The 17,972-nt window shown below is 39.9% G+C and overlaps 2 protein-coding genes across 3 annotated transcripts in view; one reads left to right on the top strand and one right to left on the bottom strand.

Moving 5' to 3' along the window:
* Positions 1-7,581: 7,581 nt before the first annotated feature.
* KCTD3 (potassium channel tetramerization domain containing 3) overlaps positions 7,582-17,972 on the top strand; it is a 76,641-nt gene continuing 66,250 nt past the window's right edge. The window contains exon 1 of one of the 2 annotated variants that reach the window (XM_006137347.4): positions 7,582-8,081. In XM_006137347.4, coding sequence (XP_006137409.2) covers positions 8,008-8,081 — 74 coding nt within the window. In that variant the 5' untranslated portion in view covers positions 7,582-8,007. The remainder of the gene's footprint in view (positions 8,082-17,972) is intronic. The other variant, XM_006137346.4, reaches the window with a different exon arrangement.
* LOC102451796 (usherin) overlaps positions 13,955-17,972 on the bottom strand; it is a 265,927-nt gene continuing 261,909 nt past the window's right edge. The window contains exon 34 of the mRNA XM_075925195.1: positions 13,955-14,090. The gene's annotated coding sequence lies outside the window, so the exon portion shown is untranslated. The remainder of the gene's footprint in view (positions 14,091-17,972) is intronic.

Genomic DNA, 17,972 nt, shown 5'->3' on the forward strand with positions numbered 1-17,972 from the left:
CCCCAAATTATTTACAATACATCACATTCCATTCCAACACTGATCCTCCATCAACCCTGGCTGAGTTGGATTTACATAACCACACCTCGGATTCCTTCCCCCTCCTGGCATGAGCTGTATTTACATATCAACAGTTAACAGTTAATTACCTTGCAGCGCTAAACAATTGGGCTACGTCTACACTAGCATGATTTTCCGGAAGTGCTTTTAATGGAGAAGTTTTCCGTTAAAAGCATTTTCAGAAAAGAGCATCTAGATTGGCACAGACGCTTTTCTGCAAAAGCACTTTTTGCGGAAAAGCGTCCGTGCCAATCTAGACGGGTTTTTGCGCAAAAAAGCCCCAATTGCCATTTTAGCCATCGGGGCTTTTTTGCGCAAAACAGTACTGTGCTGTCTACACTGGCCCTCTTGCACAAATGATTTGCACAAGAGGGCTTTTGCCCGAACGGGAGCAGCACAGTATTTCCGCAAGAACACTGACGATCATACATGAGATCGTCGGTGTTCTTGCGGAAATTCAAGCGGCCAGTGTAGACAGCTGGCAAGTTTTTCCGCAAAAGCAGATGATTTTGCGGAAAAACTTGCCAGTCTAGACACAGCCTTGGAGTGAGCACCCCCACCCCCAGAGCAACTCCCTCCTTTTAGCTGGTTGATAACAAGCAGTAGTTCAACCACTGCTTACATCAATCATAGCTGGAATAATTCTAACTAAAATAATCAGATTATGAAGTCAGTCTTGTATTTGTGGGTATATCATTAAGTAGAAAGTAATATTGTTATCTGGTTTTGCAGATTCCTAAATACTGCATGTTCATTACTCAAACACATGTATTATTAATTCTGAAGTGTCCACCAATTATGTTTACCTTGAACCATACAGGACCCCATTGACAGAAAGGTGAAGATGGTATGTTATTCATCATGAATTAATAAAAAGCTTGTATAAATGACTATATAAGTTTCCTTTGAATATTGATGTATAATTCTGATGTGAAATGTATGCTTCTAATAAAACTTTACTTTTCTTATTGAAAGAACTGCAAATTATGTATTTTAAGTATTTCAGGACAGAGGAGAAAATGCATTTTACAAAGTCAGGTTAAACAAGAGTTCTACTTTCAGACCAATAGAGTCATCTAGTGGGCAAATTCTGAAACTGCAGTTGACACAGATTACAGCAGCTGTTTTTTGTTTAGGATATAGAATTTCTATTGAAGCAAAATGCAGGACAATGTAGCACTTTAAAGACTAACAAGATGGTTTATTAGATGATGAGCTTTCGTGGGCCAGACCCACTTCCTCAGATCAAATAGTGGAAGAAAGTAGTCACAACCATATATACCAAAGGATACAATTAAAAAAAATGAACAAATATGAAAAGGACTGAAAGTGAACAATCCACTAAGACAATGTGATTTGTCCTTTTCATATTTGTTCATTTTTTTTAATTGTATCCTTTGGTATATATGGTTGTGACTACTTTCTTCCACTATTTGATCTGAGGAAGTGGGTCTGGCCCACGAAAGCTCATCATCTAATAAACCATCTTGTTAGTCTTTAAAGTGCTACATTGTCCTGCATTTTGCTTCAACTACCCCAGACTAACACGGCTACATTTCTATCAGAATTTCTATTGTTTCCTGGTTTAAAAATCCAACAGTTAGATGATTGATTTCTAGTGTAGGGTTACCATATTTGATCTTTCAAAAAAGAAGACACCCCTGAGAGGGAGTGTATCTGTATCAGTATCTACCAACTCACGTTGTATTAATGTGTTATATGCTGCAGTGGTCTCCAACCTTTCTATACCCAAGATCACTTTTTAAATGACAGACCAAGCCAAGATCTACCACCCCGCCCCTTCCTTGAAGCCCCACCCTCTCTATTCTCCTCCTCTCCATCACTTGCTATCCCCAATCCTTATACTGCTAAGTAAAAAAAACAAAATTCCCACCATTCCTCGCAGCTACTCACCTGTGCTGTTGCTCGGTGAGTAGCTGCTCCTCAAATGAGGAAATCTAATGTAAATGTACTGTGCAGGCGTGCAGTTCAGAGAGGGCTCAAGAGCTACTCTTAGCGCCTCCGAGATCTACCAGTAGATCGCGATCTACTGGTTGGTGACCATGGTGCTATACTATACACATTAATACAATGTGAATTGGTAGATACTGATACAGATACACTCCCTCTCAGGAATGTCCTCTTTTTTTAAAAAGTTCAAATATGGTAACCCTATTCTAGTGTAGGGGGTTGGATTTTCAGAAGTTTCTGTGTGACTTACAGGAGCAAAAGTCCAACTGGCTCTCAATAGTTTGTTAATTTACAGATGTCCCAAGATCGATATGAAAATCCCATGGATGTAAAAGGTTGGTGCATATTTCTCTATGTACATTATATCTTCCAACCCCTTGAGGCAGCATAACTTCTTTGGGCATATGTAGCATACACAGCTGTGTAGGGCACCACATGATGTGTATGCCCAGAACCATTGCTAGCCACAGGCAGGCTGACTCCAGCAGCCCCAGTTCCCTGGCCCACAGCCTCCTTGCCCTACTCCTGCCCCTGCCCTAATTCTCTAAGCGCAGCCCTCCCGCCGCACCCAGAGAGTGGTTGTTCCTCCTGCCTAGTGGGGGATCAAGAGTGCAGATACTCAGGTGTGTAGGGTGCCAAAAATCATAAGGACAATAAATAATGCCCTTTTGTGTATGTTGTGAGAGAACATAAAACAATCATTGAATAAAATATGCTGGAGAAATCATCATGGTCTTCCATAGGAATATCTATAGAATAGAGATTTGTAAGCAATAATATTGATGAGAGTACCTTTTTTCAAGTTTTATCTTTCCTCCTCCCAGCTATGTCCAATGCTATGTCCAAATATGTGGTGATCATGTAAATGGACTGTTTCTGGAGCAGTGAAAGATAATGCCACTGAGATTCAAGACAATTAAAGGCTATTTTCAGATATTTTCCTGCCCTCTCTTCAAAATAACTAAGAACAATCTGACCATTTATTCTTAGAAGTAATATTCCTAGTTTCTTATAGTTTATAAGAATCATACCCCCCTCAAAAACAGAATAGAGAAATGTAAGGAGTCTTTACAATACATAAGGACACTGTAAAAATCATACATCATAATCACACAAAGTATTATTTTGATATGTTCAGTGCCTTGTGTAATCTATGCAAGTTAGGGTCAAATTCTGTGATAAAGCTCCCTAGCTTCTTCAACACATAGCAGCAGCTTCACAGAAATTTTACAATAAAGGGTTAAATATTAAGGAAAAATACAATACAATATTCTTTTGTGTTATTTATTGTTGGTTCCATGGTGGCTCTTAGTCACAGCTCTGCATTGGAGGGAGAGAGCCTCACAGTTCCCAAAGGAATGTTAAAATATATTCTGCTTCAAGGGGGATTATGTTTCATAGAGGACACATCAGACTTACTGAATTTGTACAGCAGAGAGTCTCAAGAAGAGATAATTTCCCTGGGATCTCAGGAATTTGGAGGACTAACTTGAAACCCTATCTTTGATGTAGGAAGAACCTTACCGGGTAACTGGTTACCGGGTAACTGGTTGACAGGTGCCCAGCGCAACTGAAGCAGCCCCCTGTTTGTGGCATGGTGGGGAAGGCCCTGCCGGCTGGGCCCACGTGCTGCCCAGAGAGTGGTTGCTCCAGCCTGACCAGGCCCATCGCTCTGCAACACGAGCAGGGAGCTTTTCTAGCTGCCCCTTGCCTATGTTACAATGTTATGGTTAACCAGTTAAACATATAGTTTAACTGGTTAACATTTTAAATTGGATTTTACATCCGTATAGAAATGTACAAAATAACTTTAAAAAAAGACCAGCATTTTTTTTTTCAAATGTAATAGTCTTAGGTGAAACTTGTACCAATTTTCAGGCAAAGCAGTGACATTTAAGTTAACTTTTGAAGTTGACATTTTCCCCTTTCAATAAGAAGTTTGAATAGTTCTTAGCAATAATGACTGTAGTAAATTAATGGTACGTTTATGCAAATGTTAGTGTTTCCCACAAAATCTCTGCATGTGGTACACTTGTGGAAAGTTTCTCTGTGTATGCACTGAAATAGTCATTAACTTCAATCTGTGGTAACCTCAGAACTATAGCTGTGGTTTTCCTCTGACAGTAGACTGATGCAAAGTTAAATCTTTTCACAGATGTTTAGAAAATCTTAACTACTGATTATGTAACAAAAGGCAGTGGAACTGTAGTCCCCTCCTGAATCTAAAACTTCTAAGTAGACTACTCCTCACAACAGTTTTCTTTGGGGATACCCCTTTAAAATGAAAGCATTTCACCACTATTAATAAAAAATGGTTTTGCAGATGCTAGGATTGTGACTTCTATGGGGATAACATGTGTGGCTCTCTTAAGAGGATGCCAGAGTTGTGAAGCACCTCCCTACTACCTGCTATTACTGTGAAGCAGTCTCATCTGTGTCTGCTGAGGGTCAGCTCCGTAAAACCAACCGCCTCTGGCAACATAAGCACTGCCTTCCAGGCCTCAGCGGACCTACTTCTTTATGTGGAGACTAGTGAGAAGGCACAGAGTATATCCTCAAAGCGCTCCCTGAAGTATTCAGTGGTTAAGGGCTGCATTGTTGCTATCTTCAAGAGGTCACTGTACACTCAAGCTGGTTTGATTCAATTGAGGATCAACTCTTTTATAATATCACAGCACTGAGGTATATTTCTAGTGAAAACAATTGTAAGTTTATTATCACAAGCTAAGTTAAGAGATAGTGAGTACACATTGTTGAAACACATTATTATATATAAAACAAAATATAATATATTTCCTAGATTATAAACTTAATTTTTCAGGCTAACCCTCTCTCTCAAGTAATTTATCTCACCTAAACAAATCTCACAGTATCTTCTACCAACATAGCTGTCATCTCTTTCACAAAGAAAAAAAAACCTTTTTGCTTATCAGTGAAAAATAAAAAGATATCCTTTTGCCTTTTCCTCATATGTCCAAAATTCATTGTTGGTCCTAGAGTTAGGATGACACCACCCTTGCCCACAAGTTTATTCTCTGGTGCGCTGACTTCATGTTAATTTAATATGCAACTAGACCTTCTATTGTGTTGGCTTACAATACTCATTTTACATGTAAACTAATGATGCTAGAACTAGAGAGAAGGGGTTGCTGAACCCCTTGACTGAATAATAACAAAAACCAAATATATGGTTTCCATCAGCAACCCCCCACTATAAAAATTAGTTCAACACATCTAATGTGAACCACAGAAGACAGTAGACAAAGTAGACAGTACATCCCTTTGACAAAAACCTATATGTAAACCCTGCTTTGAGTAAGACTTTTAAAGACTTCTTTTCTGGCATATATTAATAACTCCTTACACAGTGTCAGGCAATACGTTTTACAATTATCTTAATGACCAGTATGATCTTGGTTTGCATTTAAGATCTCACATCACTTTCTTGATAAATACTATGAAAGCAGTGTGCTAGGAGTACTGAGTATGTTAGGCCTGATAGGTGGTGTTATACAATATCGAATCCTTTACCAGTTAGTACCACTGGGCCTGTGTGTGGCAGGGTAAAAATCATAGTAAATGTTTTGTTTGAGGAACTTCCTGGGGATCGTGAGGATGGCATCCACTCCATAATTAGCCCCTCTCTGTAAATACTTTTTCAGCATACAGATTGAAATTGCAGTTACTACCCCTCTTCATACCACTGAATCACGTGAGCGAAGATTCAATAGCTCTGACACTCGCCCACCTCTGGTGGTTCTCTCTATATGGACTAATTGGAAACTAACAATTAGCCCCCTTGTACAACATAAAATGACTGCAGAGGTTCCACTGTAAGGCTGTGACCCTGATGGCCACTCTGCCCTTGCAGAATGACAATATTGGGTTTAAATAGTGCTGGGTAACTGGCACAAGACCTTTGTATCTTGTCAAATTGTCACCTACTTGAAAAAAGCCCAGATTTATAAATTCTTACTCTTTGAAAACAGTAAAACCTTGCTTGGCTGTAAGACTTGGTCACAAAGCTGGCAGCATACACTCACTCCTTCAAACCACAATATTATGACTTTCTCTCCTAAACTATATAGTAATTTATTTCTTTGTCAAAATTCCATTACATGCTGTAGTAGGCTGATTTCGTTTTCAAATTGCATTGTGGTTTCAGAGTTGCAATATATGTTCTGCCAACCTGAGATGTGCATCTCTTTATGACCAGCATGTTTCATTGTACAAAGGACAATACACATTATCCTTTAACGCTGGGGCAATCACGATACACCCCACGGGGTCAGATCCAGCCTAGCAAGACTTTTAATAAGTCAATGGCCTGCTTCAATGGGACCCTTGAGCATGGAGCAGCTCCATATCGCTCCAGGACAGGCATAAGGATCTTACGCAAAATGGGGGTTTTGCACAAACCCTCCTCCCCCACGTCCACACTGCTTCTTTTTGCGCAAAAACCGCTTATGCAAAAAGAAACGGCAGAAAATATACTAATGAGATTGTGACTTATGCTAATGAGTTCCTCATTAGCATATTTTCTGCTGGAAGATCTTGCAGTGAAGACATAGTCTCTCTGTACTTACATGGCCTTCAGTGGTCCCACATAATGAAAAGTATGGTAAACAAAAATCCCTCTATAGCTTTCCCTTTTGGAGAAGCTGAAGAGGGAGCAGAATTTACCTTTTCCCTCCCCTTTTCCCTTGACTCCCAAATGAAAGTACAATGGAGATGGGAAACCAAGTCAAACAACAGAGTTATGTATGTAGTTCTGAATCCTGAAGTCTGTGATCAGTCTTATCTTGTGCAGGAGTGAGTTGTATAGTCTAGGTCCACCTCCTGGGAGATTCATGTCTTTCGGACCCATAAGTCTCCCTCAATGGTTAATGAGGTTCTGATGGACTCAAGCCTTCGATGTCTGTTTAATGAGGTGATCTGTTTGGTAGCTAATGGCTTTTAATTTCATCCCACTGGCCTTAATGCTTAATAATAATAAGTAATGTAAGCATGTTTCCCTAGCTGTAGTAGCTTTCTGTAGCAGGGTTCAGTAGCTTGGTCATGTTCAAATTTTGTCTCAGATTTTATGAGTAGAAAAAAAAAGTTGTCATACAGAATTCAGACTTTGGATTTCCATCTTTGCAGTCTTGATATCATGTTCCCTGTGGATATAAAGGAGTGAGGAAAAAGAAATGCAATCATAATGTTAATGGCCTCTCAAAAATTGAGCATAGTGAATTGAGCATTTTTTAAAGAATGTGACTGTTATTAATAATTCTATGCATTAAGTAAATAGAACTTCTTAGCTTGACAATCTTCCTCCCCCTCCTTGTCCTGTGCACATTTTTCTTCGGTTTTCAGTAATCTGACTAAAACCCTTGAAAAAGGCCCTACTCCACCATTGCTGTAGCCCAGTTTTACGCTGCTGTAACTCCACTGCAACAGCAGTGAACCACGGGGAAACTGCACGGAAGAATTCCTTGTGGGGTGTGTGGGGATGGGCCCTGCTCCCCTGGAGGGGGAGGGTTGCATTCCCCTACTGAGGACTGGCGTGTGTGTGTCTGTATATTCCCGCGCGGGGTGGGCGTGTCTAGCTAGCCCCCTTTGAAGGGCTGCGTGAGCGAACTCCCCGAGACAAGAGGCGGTGGTGGGCTTCGAACCCCCTCCCCTCCGGTCCGTTTCGCGAAGAACTCAGAGTATTTTGTCCCGTGTCGAGCCCCCTCCTCCAGGTGCTGCGCGTTGCCATGGCACTTTCCGCCTGGCTCCGGCCAGGGAGAGAGGAGGCGTCGCGGCCTTTGCTGGCCTGAGGCCGAGGGGCCGCAGCTTCTCGGGGCCTGGTTCCTTCCGTGCTGGCCCGGCCCCGGGCACCCCGCAGCACGTCCCCCCGGCTCCAGCTGCCGCCTCCTGCTGCTTCCCTGGGCTCCGGGAGGTGGCGGCGGGCGCTGCCCAGAGCTGCAGGCGGCGGCGGCGGCGGGGAAGATGGCGGGGAACGGTGGGGGCTTCGCCGGCGCGGGAAGCGGGGAGATCATCCAGCTCAACGTCGGGGGCACCAGGTGAGCTGGAGCGCAGCTCGGGATAGGCAATATCGGGAGGGGGCGCAGCGGGGATGGGGGAGCGAGGGGTCCGAGCTGGGGCTGGGAAGCCCAAGCAATGGGCTGGAGGGAGGGAGGGAGGCCTGGGAATGGGCCGGAGCCGGGGATGGGGAGGGAGAAAGAAGCCCCAGTGAAGCCCCAGGACCTGGGGGAGGTGAGCGGGGCTTGAGGAGGGGAAGACCCATCAATGGGGAGCCGAGGACCAGAGAGAGGGGGATGGTAGTGGGAGCTGGGCGTGGGGCAGAGGAGTTAATGGGGAGAAGAGCCCTGGTTTGGGATTCAAGGCTAGGAGGATCGTGCATCTCCCTCAGGTGGCCCAAGGGCAGGATTTGTTTTTATTTAATATCACATAACCTGGTCCACCTGGATCTTGTTGCATTATTCCATAATCTGGTCTGTCTGTGTCTGTCTTGTCCTGAATTCCTGCTGATAGGGCTTGTCCTGAAGCTGCTGAGCGCTGGCTCAACCCAGTTGTCATTGCATTTTGGTCTTGTTGGCATCATGCTGCTAAAGGAACTCATTGTAGGGACTACACGGCTACAGACTAACACGGCTACATTTCTATCACTATTTTCATTGTAGGGATGAATGTCTATTGTGCTGTATTGCAGGTAGCTTTGTGTCTGTGATGGAGCTGTTTGGGTGGTAAAGAAAATTTGAGCCCATGTAACCTGTTGCAAAGGAGTTAAACTCAGGACCATCCAGGAGAAAAGTGGATGTTGTAGCACTACGTTCTCTTTCAATTCCAGTCAATGTCTAACGCTTTTAAGTGTTTTAAAATGGTTACTGTAATGTGTGTCTCACTTCTATGTCTGTCGTTGGCATTTAGCTCTTTTGGAATAAAACATATTTAAGGAGTTGGAATGTTCTAGTCAGAGTTCTGTATAATGAAGTGTTGGAGAATGAAATTAATAATTAATTTTGATGTCTGATTATTTTTAAGAATGCTTAATTTCTCTTTCTTTTTCTTGCGCAAAATTTTGGGGACTAAGTATTTTTCCAATGTGTACATATTTAATTTTTTTACAGTTGTAGGAAATTATGAGGTAGGGTCACGCTATAGCTTTTTAAAGACAATAGAAGTTGAGATCTAAAAAAATATTTTTTTATAACATTGAAGCACAAATTGTTGCTTTCACATGCAAAATAAACAAAGCAAATATCCTTAAATGGTTGTCATGATGAGTGCTGAAGCGGCGTTTTTCTTATTTTGCCTATTTGTATATTTTGATTAAATGGAAATATTTGTATTGGTTTCTGTGTGTAGTGAAATTAAACATTTTTCTGATTAAAATCTAATCATTCCAAGCTTATGTATACTGTACTACAAGGCCTTGGATTCTCTAGCAATCTTAGCCTGGAACATATATCTGCCTCAGATTTATTAAAAATTGAAGTTTTTATGAAATATGAAAAGTAAATCTAAGTATAGTTTTTTTTTATATTGAGTTTGGCTTATTTTTTGCTGCTCTTCTGCTTTCAATATATAATACCAGGAAGCATTCTGTATTAAAGTGCATAACTTAATTGTACATTGTGAATGCAGAGGGAGAGGGATGGATCTGGCCTGGAAGTTTTTAAAGATTTGTTAGAGAACAATTAGAGCAATTTTAGGATTATGTGTTTAATATATTAACTGAATGTTTTTGCTAAAATATTAAGCAGCAAAATAGTCGACATTATCCTTAGAATGCAACCTGAAACAAAAGAGAGAACAATTTATTGAAACAAATATACTTCATACCTCATGGAGCAATAGTTTCTAGCTGTCTGGAGATTCACCAAGACAACATTGCATTAGTTTCTGCTTACTTTGTGTTTTCGAGGTTATCTTTATAGCCATGTGGTTTAGAAACATAACTTGCTAAAATTTAAAGTTGGTATTGTATACTGTAGTTATACAGCAAACATCCTCTGTAGCAGATGTTGCAAAATCTTAGACTACATAGGGCTCTGATTATACTATATCTCTGATTCACCAAAATTTCTGCCTAAGTGATAACTTAAAATTAGTACATGTTAAACCTCTAAAATCTGGGACTCTCTCGTCTGGCAACATCTGTGGTCCAGCAAGACCATGGATATTGCTGGATCAGAGAGCCCCTGTTGGCTAGGTTCAGGGGCTGGGCTGGCGTTGGGAAGTGCAGCCTTGGCGGCAGCAGGGTTGGCATGGTGGACAGCAGAGTCCCTGTCTGGGACTGGTTGCAGGGAGTGATGCAGGCAGTGGGGCCAGTGCTTGGGACTGTAGCCCTGGCTGAGCGAGCAGAGCAGGGAACACAGCCCCAGCCGAGCTGGCACATCAGGAAATGCAGCCTTACCTGCGTTGGAGGCAGTGGAGCCAGCAGTGCAGTGAGGAGTGCAGCCCCGGCCGGCAGTGGGGCCTGGCAACCCCAGCATGGTGAAGAACAAAGCCCCATCCCTATACAACAGTGTAGCCCCAGCAGGCTGGCAGAGCTGACATATGTTTTGCTCTCCCCTCAAAATCCATGGTTCAGTGCTACTCAGCAGTGAAAATTGGTATCTGCAAATGTATGGCATGGGTTAAAATTTATATTGCACATGTATAACTCAAACCAGGTTTGGCTGTGCTTACCTTGAGAAGTCTTCACTGCTCTGCAGTTATACAATGGTCTGTTTGTACAGTTTTGGGTGTGTGTTTTTAGGAGATCATGTTTAGAAATATATTTAACAAATAATTATGAAAATCACAGAGAAGTATAAGCAGAAGACATGTGAAGAAGAAATAGGTGTCTTCAGACTAAGTTACTGAATTGCTAATTTGGTAAGTAATTTAGAGGATTAGGAATTTCTTTAGATTCCTTGGTTTACAAAAATAACCACTCTGTCCTGTACTTTACTTTGCTTCTGCATTTTTTTTCCTAGTCCAGGTTTGCAAGTGCATTTTTCTTGAAGAAATGGGTATTGCTAAATTTACAATTTCAGTGGTACTAACTGTATTGTTTTTCATGCCTCAATTTTAGTAAATACAATATTTATTGTATTTTTGTTTGTTGCTGCTTTGTTAATATAGAATCTGCCCATCCAAAATTATATGGATAGTGTGTGTATAAATTTTGCCTTTTATTTTTTAAAATATGGATGCTGCTTTAACAGGAGTGCTCTGCTGCAGACAACACAAAATCTCTTCATTGTGAGTGGAAGTATTTTGTAGATAAAAATGCCAACAAATAGCATTCATACATAGTAATTTTTGGCAACAGGGCTGTCCATAAAAAGCTGCATAGTATAGATATACCCATAGGCTACGTCTAGAGTGGCATGATTTTCCAGAAATGCTTTTAACGGAAAAGTTTTCCATTAAACGTTTTCGGAACAGAGTGTCTAGATTGGCACGGACGCTTTTCCGCAAAAGCACTTTTTGCGGAAAAGCGTCCGTGGCCAATCTAGACTCTCTTTTGCGTAAGAAAGCCCCGATCGCCATTTTTGCAATCGGGGCTTTTTTGCGGAAAACAAATCTCAGCTGTCTACACTGGCACTTTTGCGCAAAACTTTTGCGCAAAAGGGACTTTTGTCCGAACGGGAGCAGCATAGCATTTCCGCAAAAAGCACTGATTTCTTACAGTGGGAAGTCAGTGCTTTTGCGGAAATTCAAGCGGCCAGTGTAGACAGCTGGCAAGTTTTTCTGGAAAAGTGGCTGATTTTTTCTGGAAAAACTGGCCAGTCTAGACACAGCCTTACTGTCCAGTGTAAAAAGAAACAAAATAAAAATTAGTAGGTCAGATTATAGGGAAGCTTCATGAAACTATTTTTTGAGAGTGAAAATAGCACTAGGACATTCATATCATTAAGTTGATTTCTGTGTGTATGTTATAATGTGCAGTTTATCAGATACTCATAAATAACTTGAACAAGCTAACATAGTAAAAAAATAAGGAAAGACTTTGACATACTAATGTGGATCTCAGGAATTACAATAAAGATTGTTTCCCTTTGAAAATTGTATATTGGTAAACATTTGAGTGTGTGTGTGTGTGTGTGTGCGCGCACACACACACAGTATGATGAGCTTTCATGGATAAGACTCACTCCTCATCTGATGAGGTGGGTGTTACCCATGAAAGCTGCTCATATTATATATTATTGTCAGGTGACTACTTGTTTTTAAAGTTACACACTAACATGGCTACCCCCTCTGAGACTGCTAAAAATTAAACAATGATTAAAAAATTTAATTGTGATTAATCATGCGCACTGCCCCTTTACTGAGGTGGCGTTTCAAAGGGGCAGTGCTGCAGAAGCCCAGAATGAGCTGGAGTCCCCAGCTGACCCTAGCTCGGTGCAGCATTGCCCCTTGGAAAGGCCACCCTGGCATTTCCAAGGGGCAGCACCATGGGAGCCTGGGTGTCAGCTGGGCACTGCAGCTGATCCTGAGCTCCATGTTATGCTGTCTCTTTGAAGCACCATCCTGGCGCCTCGAAGGGGCAGCGTGTAAGGAGCCTGGGATCAGCTGGAGTGCCCAGATGATTCCCAGCTCCACATTGTGCTGCCTCTTTGAAGCACCGCTCCAGTGCTTCAAAGGGGCAGCGCGTTAGGAGCCTGCAATCAGCTGGGGACTAAAGTGGCACTTCAAAGGGTCAGCACAGCATTAACACCTGTGATTAGTGTGTTAAAAAAATTAATGTTTTAATCCTGCCTTGCATTAATCGCAGGCGTTAATGCAGATCAATTGACAGCCCTACTAAAAATGTGATTAGTGTTGCTTTCCAGGTGGAAAAGTTTTTATATGTATCAGCTTTCCTAAATTACATATAATACTTATAATTTTACATATTATACCTCCACCCTGATAGCTTATTTTGCATCTTTTTAGGTATAATAATGAAGTGTTCAGAAACAAAACTTTTCATAAAAAGAGTTATCTATGTTTAGCCATGTTTTCATCATAACAACATAACATTTTCATTCTAAAGTAAAACATTATATAATTTGAATTGAAACATTTCCTTGCTGGGGATGCAAGAGTAGGTGAGCTATACCGGAGAGGAAAAAAGCCTAAAATGTATGCCTAGTAAAATGACTGAAGTTTTAATTGTTTAAACTTTTAAAACTTGAAATGACAGATATGCCCAATTATTGATTGAACAATAGATAAAATATAATCTTGACACTTGATTACATAATTGCTTGATTATAACCCTCTTGTATTTTAAATATGCTTTAATTTTTCTGTTTTTATAATGTAATAGTTGCAGTTTTTTATATTCAGATGTGATGTTCCTAGTTGATCAGTGGTGGAAATGAATTCTAAAAGATGACTTTCAGTAATTGTTCTTTCATATATTGTTCACAGCGGATTTTTTTAGATAGAAATTTACGAGTGGTGCAAATCTTAGTGACTTTGGATAGCATTATATCAGTTTTTTATAATGTTGTTACATTATAGCATATACTAGTTAATATCCTGTCTTTGAGACTCAAATTAACATCTGTAAATCTTTGTATTGCTTTTCACTCATAAACATTGGGTTTAAAACTGTCCATAGAATCCACGTAGGAATGGCTATTCAGTTTCAGTGTGGACATTAGTCTATTCTGTTCTCTGTAGACAATCTGGCTAGGTGGGTCATATACTTTCTCTTTTGTATTAAAATACAAATTAATTGAAGGAGGCTACACCTTTCATCTGAGTGGATATGTTCTGGTTTGGCTCACATTCTGAAGATACCCTTTTGTGTAGAATTGCCTTGTATTGGGAGTGAAGATGCTAAAGAATAAAACGCCTAAGATTTCTTGAAGAAGGTTCCTCCTTTTATAGAGAATTATCCTGTCAAACTGCACAAGTTCAAAGAGAAAAACAGGTCTGTGAGACATTGTTTGACAGGTCCTTGAAAATATCAACAGGGTGATGACCCAAATTGAAGCAACAATGGATAATCTGGGACAATAAGATGGAGCAGATTCATTCTTGTATCAATAGTATGGAATGCCGAGTGGATTTTATTTCTTGTTCTAAGAAAGGAAAAAAACGATGGTCATTATCCATACTAGACTGAAATCACCCTTATACCTTTTGTTGAGATTCAGACTTGGAGTGCACTACAAACATACTTTGGTGTAACTATGTTGCCTGGTCGTGTGAAAAATCACCATGCCTGGTGATGCAGTTATACTGACCTTAAACCCCACCTCCTTCCCCCCCATGGAGAGGCAGCAGTATGTCTGTGAGAGCTTCTCTTCTGGAGGTGGCACTAAGTGACGGGAGAACTCTATGCCGCCTAGACTAGAGCATCTTCCCTAGACACACTACAGTGGTGTAGCTGTGCCACCGTAAATTTGTACTCTAGACCTGTCCTCAGTGCCTGGCATATAGAATTTTAGCCTATTAATTGAGTTAATAGACTTGCTTTCTGGCTCTAAATAGTGCTGGAATGCCCGCATTATATGCAATCTCAGAAAAGCAGAGTGAGCACTACCCTCTTTCAATATCCTGTAGTATACAGTAAGGTGCTCTAGACCAGTGTGTGTCAGTCTTTTTTTTATTTTATTTTATTTATAAAGTACCCATTAAAAAAAACAAAAAAAAAACTACTCCTAGTACCTACCGCTTTCAGACACACAACATTTTTTTTTCTACCATTGCAACACATTTGTTTAAACAACTTAATCATAGCAGGGCGGGCAATGAAATTTTTGGGTGTAAAACATATAAAAATAACAAAGCACTGTAAAAACTTAAAACAAAAATTCCGTTTTCTCCAAATTTCAGTTGTGTTTATGTACCTCCCAGACTTCTCTCAAGTACTACTTAGGGTACTCATACCACTGGTTGAGAAACACGGCTCTAGACTAAGGAGTAAGCAGAGTGAGTAGAAACTGTCCTCTTTTTAGTGTTTGTTTTTTTTTTGCATGTCAAACCTTATTGATCACAACCTTGTAACATACCCTGCAGACCTGAAACTATTATTTCCTCCTGTTCCCCTTTCAGATAAAAGATGCTGCACAAGGGCAATAGATTGAATCAGTGGTTTTTATATCTGATAAATAAAAGATATTCAGGTTATATTTCCTTTATCTCTAGTTCTAATTTTCATCTTCTTTAATCACAATACAATTAAAATAATTTTATAAATGAAATAATTCTTCAAGAAGTATAGCTGTGATGTAGATGACACTTTTAGAAAGTTTGAAGGCACTCAGTTTTTGTCCTGCCCAACTTCCACATCTTGTGTGGGCAGATGTCTGGTATGGCTGCTCGCTTAGCAGTTTGTTACTGCATATATAAATTGTTGCATGTGTGACCTTTACTAGAATTGCTATTTCTCAGTCCCAGAAATGAGGTCTAGATTTTATTTTTACATTTCTTGTTCTTCAGTTGCATTGTCTGCATTAACTGTAATGTTCACTTTAACTCTACTTACAGTGAATATCAGTTTTTAGGACAGTTAAGTAATATGTATTAAATTGTGCTATTGTGAAATAAGGATTGTGTCTCCACTTTATTACAGTCTGCTGTTTAAAGTGCTACTCTATGTCTTGAATGATTTTCTCACTTGGATTTACTCATAAAGAATGGGAGTGAAGGGATTGTTTCCCCTCCTAGTTTTTAGTTTTGTGCCTTATTCTTCTAGGACCATTTTACACAAGTTTGCTTTAAGTTAGTCACCTTCGTAAGTGGCTTGATTTTTCAGCATTTCCGAGCACATGTATATCCCAATGAAAACTAGGTCATTGGTTAGAGCCCAGATTCTGAAAGATACTTAGGAATTGCAATGCTGAGCAAAGATTTGGGTTACAAAGTCTCATTGAAACTTTGAAAGTAATTGTTACCTGGGCTCTTCTGCATTAGTTTTTTATAAAACATTGACATGTAGCTTGTGAATGTTGGTCATAAGCTCTTGGGTTTTAAAAGTTCTCGATCAGCTAAGGTAATATTTTGTAAAATTTCAAAATTGACTTTTCTCATATTTTGAGATAAAGTGCTATAAATAAAAATGTAATTGTTCTAAGGATATAGTTTAGACAATAGGAAAGGCTTTATTTAACTGATTTTGTATGTTTAAAGAATATATTTAAAGCATTTTCAAAGATCTGAAGATTGACAAATGACTATCTTATTGTAGTATAAATCACTGTTTTCTTTGACTACAGAAAACTTGTTTCTCTTACTCTGAAGTTTATATGCATACCTAACTATGGTAATGTGGGCATTCTGATTTTTTAAGAGAGAGAAATTGAATTTTATACCTGATGATAAAGGAAGCTATAGCAAAGTCTCAACTGAAAAGTTACCGAAAATCTTGAACTCACAATAGCTCAAATAACAACAGGCCATGCTTAAATTTTTTTAGTGGCAAGAAAAATAAATTCTTATTTTGCATGTTCATGCTCGGTACTCACACTGTTGTATCTTTGTTCAGATTTGGCATTGTCATGCTTACAATGAACCACTGAATGACTACAGACAGTCCTCATTGTGTATAGTACAGAAGAGTTTATATTATCTTTGTGCTTCTACTTTTTGCAGTGTTAGAAACTAATGTTTTCCTTCAATAAATAGGAAATGTAGGCACTGAAAATATGAAGCTGATCCAGTAAAAGGATGAATTCATAAAATACTTGTTCTTTTACAGACATTGTGACACTTTATACAAAAAATGGTATTTTGGCACTTTACCCTCAACTTTCCTCTCTTCAGTCCCTTTCCCTACAATGACGATATTGGAATTGCATCCTTTGGGTGAAACAATTTTTTTTTTAAGTGGGAGCTGTATTTTAGGAACCCTTTGCCTTAATGATCCTTTATTTTGATAATTTACCCTTCCTTACGCTACCATTAAGCATAACGAATTCCAAGACCATCTGGATAAGCATTAGGGATATAAAATTCCATTTGTTTAGTTAACTGCTTAAACTTTATATTTAACTGGGTTACCGATTTAATCAGGGTGGGCTAGAGCCTTCCCCTGCACACCCGCTGCAGGTGGGGCTGTCAGGCTGGGTTCATTGCAGATAGGGGCTGTTCCAGCCAGGCTGGAGCTACTATGGCAGACAAGGAGCTAGGGATGTTAAGGACTAGTCGACAGGAGAGTCAACTAGTTGCTCCCCCACTCTTTGCTGCTGCTGTGGTGTTTCAAAGGGGCAGCACTGCAGGGAGCCTGGGGTCAGCCACAGTATAATTGGTAGAGTGAATACCGGACACCTGGCAACCCTAGACACTGGTAGGCAATTAAACATAAGTAGCGGTTGCAGATAAATACAGATACTATAAGCATACTCTAAAATATTTTTTACTTATTGCCTTGTCATTATTACTGACATTCTCCCTAAGTTTGTTGCATGTTTTAATTTAGGAATTAATATTGCAAATACTAGGATTGATTGGTTCTTTGTATAAAATTACTCAAGTGGCCTGAATGTTTACAAGAGCAGGTCTGTGGATTATAAGATATTTGGAGCAGAGATTCTCACTGTTTGTTTTTGTATAGGGTCTAGCACAATGATTGGGGTCCTGATTTGGGGCTTCAGTTGCCATAATAAAAATGAGATATGAGAATAATATAGTTTTTTCACATCTTTTAAGATTTTCGCACACAGTAAGGATTACACTCTGGAATCTGTTTTCCGAACCACTGTCTGACCTCTAAGGATATGAATGGTGGCAAAACACACAAACAAACAAAAACAAAAAACCCCCAAACCCAAAAAGAAACAACCCAACAACAACAAAAAATAAAAGACCACCCATGGAAGTAAGTCTTGAAGCCTATGTTGACTTCATTGTGGACTTTCTGGCTGTGATCCACCCTCCTTCCTGGGTTTCAGAACCCAGACTCCACCCTAAACCTGAATATGTATATAGCTGTTTTTAGCTCCATAGAATGAGCCGTGACC

Source organism: Pelodiscus sinensis, chromosome 3 (assembly GCF_049634645.1).
Source record: "Pelodiscus sinensis isolate JC-2024 chromosome 3, ASM4963464v1, whole genome shotgun sequence".
Taxonomy (NCBI): domain Eukaryota; kingdom Metazoa; phylum Chordata; order Testudines; family Trionychidae; genus Pelodiscus; species Pelodiscus sinensis.